This window comes from Oryzias latipes, chromosome 14 (assembly GCF_053564925.1).
Source record: "Oryzias latipes strain Hd-rR chromosome 14, Olatipes_Hd-rR_3.1".
In the NCBI taxonomy this organism is placed as follows: domain Eukaryota; kingdom Metazoa; phylum Chordata; class Actinopteri; order Beloniformes; family Adrianichthyidae; genus Oryzias; species Oryzias latipes.
In genome coordinates this window covers 940,830-949,192 of record NC_136250.1, presented here as the reverse complement: position 1 = coordinate 949,192, position 8,363 = coordinate 940,830, and the positions used below count along the sequence as shown (strand labels likewise).

Genomic DNA, 8,363 nt, shown 5'->3' with positions numbered 1-8,363 from the left:
CAAGAGGCTACATCCCCATTTCATCTGGTCTTTCCTCGTTTCTAAGCTCATCAATCTAGTTGCAGTGAAACTAGCTCTTCCATCCTCCTTGAGGATTCACCCTGTTGAAGTTGAAGCCTCTCATGCCTCTTATCTTGGAGCCTCCATAGGTATAGTGTAGTTGAAGCATTGAGTCTTGGTCTGGAGTACAGAGTGGGGTGGGTCACTGCCCTGGCAGTGGCTCCAGCTCTGCACGCTCTCTGTTCCTCCTACTCCTTGGCCGGGGAACTGCCAGGTGTAGTACTCCGGCTCAGTGTCCAGGGTGAGGGTTTAGTGTGTGTGAGAGTGGTTGTTTCCAGGTTTTTGTCTGATGGGGGGTGGCTCTTTGGTGCCTGGATCTGCCGGGCTGCTGCGCTGTCTGCCTCTGACTATGGGATGTGGGTTGCCAGGCCTCCTGCCTTTGCTGGAGCATGCAGTGTGATCAAGGTACACTCTAATAGCACACAGTTGTTCAACCCACCTGCCTATTCACTTTTAGACAAATATGGGTATGGGTATTGTTTTTACACCCCTTTCCAATAATATTGGTCACACAAATCTTGTGTGTCACTGTCTGTGTGCATAAGTTAATTTCAGTCTTAGGAATATCCTGTGGGAATATACTTAAAACATCTTAATAGCTGTGTGCAGACTATTTGTTGGTGTGTTTATGTGAGAACTAAGTCATGCATTTTACTTATGACCCTCCCCACCCCTTTTATCTCCCCATCTTAACCCCATACCCCATATTTCTAACGTCCCACTCTCTCTCCATTCTTTTTTTCCAAACGGTCCAACAAAAAATGCATATAGACATCATTATCTTATAATTATATTAAACATAAAAATCTTACCCTCAAATACAAAAGGGGTTTATTTAAATTCACACTTTGTCTGAAGATTTATGAACCCTGTTGTAACTGTAAAAACTGTCCCACACAAGAGGCCTTCAGCTCTTATCTGCTTGTTTAGCTGATGTGGTTGGACATGACAAGTCAGGAAAAAAAGAAATAACTGGAAAGGACACTTCTCTCATTGGATTCTGAAAAAGCATTTGATAAAGTAAACTGTAATGTTCTTATTGCTGCCCTCCATAAGTTTGAGGGCAGCAATCAGTGGCTGCCCTAACTGGTCAAGCTGCCTGTCAGTGGCTGACCAGAGCTCACCCAAGGGTGGCTCCTCTATCTTTGTGTGGGGTGAGGGGGATGTGGGCCTGGACTGTCAGCTCTTCGAGCAATAGGGTCCCTAGGCTGCTAGAGCTACTTGGCAGTGGTCCCCCTCCCATGGTTGCCGCATAGATTTGGGCCCCTCCCCTCTCAGTTTTAGTTGCTCCTTAAACATGTAAGACCCTGGGGGGGTGGGAAAAATGCTGTACATGTGTTGGTTTGTATGCATAGTTATCTGCGTGTGAAATGTTGTTACATTGTGTACATGTGACATGATTGTATGTGAAGATCTTTGTAGCCAACAGGTGTGTTTGTGACATTTAAGTGTGTGTGGACAGGCCCCGCCCCTTTTAGACTAACCTGACAGTAATGATTATAAACTTCCAGCAACTTGTTGCTTTATGATTCAACCCCCCCCCCCTCTTCTATAATCATCCTTTTATTTCCTTAACCCCTTCTTTTCCCCCTTTCTTTTGTGCCTTTGACCCCCTCATCACCCCCTCTCTCTTCTTCCCTCCTCTTCTTTTCTGTCCGGTCCAACAAAAAATGGTTATAAATATAATCAATATAAGAATAAAGAGTTTAGCCTAAATTACAAAAGTTTTTTTTTTAAATATACACCTTGTGAGTCTAAGGATTCATAACCCCTTGTTGTAAAATGAGTCAAACACAAGAGGTCTTCAGCCCTTATCTGTTTGCAAAAAAGCATACAAAAAAAAGAATGTAAACACTGGAGCTAAAGCTCTGGCATAAAAGGATTAAGTGCAGATAAAAAACCAGGATCCATATCTCGAATTGATCATTTTAATATGCTGGTTTATAGCTGGTATTTAACAGCATTTGTTTTCATAAGATCATGTTTTTGTAGAAAAATGACCATCTGGCCTGAATGAAGATACAGCACATTGCAAACTGTGGACTCTTAAACCTTTAATGCTGTTCATATTGGATCTGACAACGGCTTTTGGGGTTTTCAGTAAGTATGTTTAAATTGATTGATCTCCGTGAAACAAGTCCCCAACTTCAGGCCCTGTTGGTTCAAACAGACCTTTGCTGTGACAAATAATCCCTGTTCTTTAACAACTGCTCCCCATCTTTGGAGTCTCCCTAAGGTTCATTATTGGTTCAATGCTGTTTCCTTAATACTGCCTGTCAATTTGTTTTTGCCAGTTAACAAATGTTTCATGTCAAAGAAATAAATGTGAAACATGCCGACAGAATCCAGCCTCACCTCAAATGATTTGCGTCTAACTTTTTTTTTTATCTTATCTGTATCTCTATGAAAACATGCAGCAGTTTTACAAGCCCTTATTTATATTAAAATAATCTTATTTATCATCATTGAGTGAATGTGTGTGTGTGAATTGGGGAATGGGACTGTTCAACGCTTTGGGCCTTTTAAGAATGTAGTAAGGTGATATAAAGGTATACACCATTTACCACAGACCTAATTATTCTAATGTAATGTTCTGAACAAATTCACAACAAAATAGCTGCTTTTTAAATGTCATGTGTCATGTAACAAGGAAGTGATACATTGAGAATGCTGACATTTATAGGAATTCCTTTAACAACATAAACCTACATCAGTTTCTGTTCTTTTTTAATGTGATGCATTTTCTCTCAAATATAAAACTGTCACCAGGTGGAAACAAAACAACCCTCTCCCCCATCCATCCTTCCCTCCCTCCTCTCCCTCCCTTTCTTTATAGGTTTGCAGATAGTGTTTGCTGTGAAGGTTCTCATTTACATAGATAGATAGATAGATAGATAGATAGATAGATAGATAGATAGATAGATAGATAGATAGATAGATAGATAGATAGATAGATAGATAGATAGATAGATAGATAGATAGATAGATAGATAGATAGATAGATAGATAGATAGTGTGTACGTGCACGCGCACCTGTTTGAAGACATAAGCAAGGCTTTGATCTCCCACTTTCCCTTAATGAAAAGGCCAAAAGCCGCTTTAGTCCGCCTCAGACACGGATCCTTTAAGACGCTTTCTTCATGATTTGTTTCAGTTACTTTCTAATGTTCTTTCAGGGGCGCCTGATTACTTAGGTCGCTGAAAAGAGCGGAGCAGTTGGCGCAATTTACAACCTCCTCTGCTTTGATGATGAGGGAGGATTAAACCATCGGCTAACGTAAAACATGCAGTCACAGTCACGTAGTGTTTTCTTTGCGTACGTTATGTTTGCAGAGCGGTGTTAAATGAAGAGCGCTCTTGACGGGGTTCCTCCGTTTCCATTGCTGACCTGTCAGCTCCTGTCCACAGATGACAGCTTCCGCTCTGACATTTGCTTTAATTGCCTAATAGTGTTGCAGCCTGAATCCTGTTTACATTCAAACACTTTCACGTCAAGCAGACTGATTGAAAATGTGATGACAGCCTCATACCAGCGAATTATTCTGCACTGCCTCTCATAAACGGGCAGAGGAGCGGCACTCGTCCTCGCGCGGATTTTATTACTGACAATTACGGCTAAATTGGAGCAAATCACTGGCAGGCCTGCAGCAAACCAAACCTCCTGTGGCGCAGGCTGCATCTTTTGAGTGACATGTTTTATGGTGCTTTTGGGATCATGGAGAAAAGGAGGGACTGAAACCGTGTTGTGTCTCCTTACAAATCCAGCGCAGCACAATAAATGAAAAAAAGCCCGAACGGGGGGGCTGCTGGCCCAAAAACGGCCTCAGCTCTTACCCAGGGTTAGATTATCACTTCTTTTTTAAACGGGCCAGTCACTTTATGATACTGAAGACTTAAGAGAGACTTCTTTTCCATGGGGTGATGGTGAAACCAGGGAGGTATGGCGCACAAACAGGGACATTCTCCGCTGGGTTATCAGCTGCTTGTCATCCAAATGACAGTGTGGTCACAGGTGCGCCGTTTATCTAAAATCAGTTTACGTTTTCCACGGGCTTAGTTTGAGCACGCCTGGACCAATCACAGTTCAGAAACCAGCCTCTCACAGATCCCTCCTGCCCGTCCAGAACCGCAATTGGCTGGCGGAAAATTAACTGATTCAGCCTGGCACTATCAATGAATAAATGCTTGTCTAAAACATGCTCTCCTGCCGATATCCATGTAATACTGGAGGTTGTGTCATTCAATTCTACCGAGGGACGGCGACTAGCCAGCCTGGGAATATCGGACTGAACGGGCGCGTTTTCATGCACGTAACTTACAGACAGAAAAGAATCGACAGAATAAAGTCAAACTAACCTGACAAACATGAGTCTGAACTACCCTCCGGCGGCGAGCACACACAGATCAACGTCGTTCTTCATTGAGGACATTCTTTTGCACAAACCCAAGCCGCTCAGAGAGGTGATGCCGGCGCCCTTCTGCGCCTCTCTGGCTTCCCGGATGCCGGTTCTGGAGTATGGATACCCCCTGATGCCCACCCCGATCCTGGCCGCTCACCCGCATCCTCTGCACAAGTCGGAGCATCACCCGTATTTTTTTACATCAGGTGAGCGCAAAAATTATGTCAAATCCCTGATGAAAGAGCGACAGTCTGCTGTCTGTGCATAGGGGCTGTAGTGACATTTAAGAAAACTGGATCTAAGCAGGAGACCCCCCCCCCCTTATCCAGATTTATTCGTGCCAAATTTATTGTGTGATCCTGTTTCTTTTTCTAAATGCTATCCTAGGTTTTTACTAGCGAAATGCCGAGGAAAAGAGAATAAATAAGAAGCCCCCGTGTTTGTCCGCAGGAATGCAGATGCCCGCGCTCTTCCAGCACCACGCAGACCTGCCGGGGAAGCACTGCAGACGGAGGAAGGCTCGGACGGTTTTCTCCGACTCGCAGCTGTCCGGCCTGGAGAAGCGCTTTGAGATCCAGCGGTATCTGTCCACGCCTGAGAGGGTGGAGCTGGCCACGGCGCTCAGCCTGTCCGAGACGCAGGTGCACCCGCGGGCCCGCATCCGCGCGCTTCACGCAGACTCCTGCGTCAGGGGTTTTCTCTTTTTCGTTTTTGGGACCAAAAAGGCAAATAATGTGGGTTGTTCTCAGAAACGCAAACATGCGGAAAATTACTAAACTGATAAAGACAACTGATGAAAATGAAAGTCACTTGGAGGAGGCCTATGGACCCAAACTAGTGTATGTTCTATCAATTAGGTGGATGCGATTTGTCTTTATTTTTTTGGCGGCAGCTCTTCCAATTTTTGTTTTCACTAGAAAGTAATTACATATATGTGAACGAATTTTAAGTCAACGTTGGATAAACCGTTAAACAAATTTACGGCACCGGCTGTAGCCGCAAAATTAGGGTTACCGTTTACCGAAATCAGTTTCTGCTGCGCTGAGAACTGATCTCATCGCAGACTCATATTTTTTACAAGTCCCCTTTTTCTTCGTTCAGGTCAAAACGTGGTTCCAGAACAGACGGATGAAGCACAAGAAGCAGCTGCGGAAAGCGCAAGACGAGCGGAAGACCCCCGGAGAGGTGGAGCGCGCGCCGGAGAGCTGCGGCGAGCCCGACAGGAAGGACCGGACCGGAGAGCAGCTCCCGCACGGCGAGCAGCTCCCGCACGGCCTGCAGCCGGACTCCTATATGCGGGAGGACAACGATGAAGACGTGGATATCGAGGACGACGTCTGCTCCCCGGACCATCTACTATAGCCGGGGGTGAACTGCGGTGCGCGCGCGGCTCTGTGACCCCACGCAGCGGCTGTCAGCGTGTTTGGCCTTTTTTTCTTTTCAGAAGAGAGTAAAAGTAAATGGTTCAGATGACCGATGGTTGTGATAGAGCGCGGCAAGGCTTCGCGTGAAGATGCCGGAGCTCCACCATCGAGCTTTGCTCATAATTCTGCACCTTTTTCTGCGGTCCGAGCGGCCGAGATCAAACGTCAGCACCGGCCACACGGTTTTAGAAAATTACGCGCGAATTGTCACTTTCTTTTCCAAGTTCCACTGCAGCTCTGTTCCCCTGCCAAACTAATCACGTCAACATTTACAGCATGTCCATAATGTTTTATAGGCCGAAGAAACATTTGTGCCCGGTGCTAAAATTACTGCACTTGGGATTTTTTCTAAATTAATCATTTTTTCACGCTCACATTTATTAATGTTAATATGTTTTTTTTTTTGCGAACACTTCTTAATAAATTCGATCAAGTGTGGTTCAGATATGAACTCAGACTACAGCTGGGAGTTTAGCTCGAGCTTCTATATTTTCTCCATCTTAGTTATAATTTACGCAGAAACGAACAGGACTTTTAGAGCAGCGCTCAAATGTTTAAAGTGCACTGGATTTTCGGCATCTGAAAATGAATTTTTTATGAAATCGCTTTGATAAACCAAAAGACATATTTATTATCAATTAAAATGGGCAATACGAGAAGCCTCTAAATTTGTCAAATGGATTTGTTTCCGATGAGCACAGCTCCGGTCATCAGTTCAGAATGGATCGTAGGCTCCTGGTGGTGCTTGACCGGTTGGACGGGGGCCTCTCTTTTTCAGGCCAAATATGATCCGTTTAAAAGCCGAACCCACTCAAATATTCATTATTAGGAGTATGACACGATCAAATGCAGTTGTTAGTCTTTGTTAACGGCTTGTTTGTTTAAAGAAATAAAGAGAAACTGGTTAGCAGAAGGTGCCCATTCTGAAAATGTAGTTTATATTCTTTTAAATTATATAGTCTTAAATATAAAAGCTGTACAGTTACAACAAACATGTTTTACCCGATTTCTTCCTCAAGCTTAAAGACCCTGAACATTTTGAGTGCAATATGCAATACATCTATTTTATTTCAGCATGTTTTTGAAATTGTTTCATTTCTTTCTAAAGCCATGCTACAGCCTAAATGCAAAAATAAAAGCAACATTTTGCTGCAGACATTTGAAATCATGTTGTTTTAAACAGACAGAACAAATATTCATAATTCAGTAAGGTTGTGAATGTTTCCTGTGTTTACAAGGAATAACAATGAGTCAAATCATGTGAACAATTTTCTATAATTGGAGAAAAAAATGGAAGTACACTTAAAATTTCTATTCTAGTTATCTTGATTTGAGTGCAGAAAACTGTACTAGGACTAAATCTTGCTGGATTTTAATTGAAGTCATGGAACTAAATGGGTCACTGTATATCCAGTCTACATTTGAGGGTTATTATAACAAAAACAGTCAGCTCTTCTAATCTAAACAGTCGTATTAAATTTTTATTGCAGCTGTAACTCTTTGTAACGAGCTCTGTGGTGCTTGGAAGGCTCTTTACAGAGGGAGTTATAGTGAAGAAAAAATGATCAAGTGTTGAGAAGATTTCTTGACTAGTAAAACAGGATTTTATTTTAAGATTTGTAACATATTGTCTGGTTCTATCTGATATATCATGCAAACTACATATTAAGTGACCTAGTCTTAATAAATTTTTATCTTGATTTGTCATTTGTTTTAATAAAACATGTCTTGATTATCTTGATTTCATTGATTTGTTTTGATTTATTGGTTTACATCAAGCATTGATTGTAAACAATACAACAACAAAAATCAAACAGATATATTAAGTTCATTACAGGAATAATTAAATACATTGATAAAAAAACAAAGATACATTAAAATAAATGTAAGAAGAAAATAACAATATAATTACCCATAATCATAAACAGAGATTTTTGCAATGATGCATACAATACAAAGTTAAATATAATTTTTATCTAGAGTCAAGTAGTCTGATTTAATGCTTGAAAATGAGTGGGAAAAAGCAAATTTATATAATCTCACCCTTACTGAGTTATTTCATTTTATATTTTTTGCATAGTTTTCATAATCGGGTTCTGATTTATTAATGTGACCGTTTTCTTATAGCATTGTCCTACTAATACAAACGTCATTAAGATTTGAGACTGGTTATCTGGTCGGCTACATTAACTAAAAAGCAAACTAAAACTACAGAGGAAATGGCAGTTTTCCATTAAGACAGTTTTTTCCTATGCCAAATGTTTATCCAAAACAATCTATAGAAACTAAATATAATTCCATGTAAGGAATTACGTAAGATTCAGTGCAAGGAGCCCGACAAAAACAGCAAGTTTTTGAAATATAGGATATATTTTGTGGTTTATCCTAAAACAAAATTCCTGACATTTCATGGATAACCAGCTGAATTCTTTACACTAAAGTTTATTATAATGTTAGCTAAATTATTTTTGATTTATTT

General features: G+C 41.5%; 1 protein-coding gene across 1 annotated transcript; it reads left to right on the top strand.

Moving 5' to 3' along the window:
- Positions 1-4,266: 4,266 nt before the first annotated feature.
- Positions 4,267-7,625, top strand: bsx (brain-specific homeobox). Its single transcript, XM_004084468.5, has 3 exons — positions 4,267-4,666; positions 4,911-5,101; positions 5,562-7,625. Exons 1-3 carry the CDS (start codon positions 4,426-4,428, stop codon positions 5,820-5,822), a joined length of 693 nt encoding a protein of 230 aa, XP_004084516.1. The 5' UTR covers positions 4,267-4,425; the 3' UTR covers positions 5,823-7,625.
- The last annotated feature ends 738 nt before the right edge of the window (positions 7,626-8,363 follow it).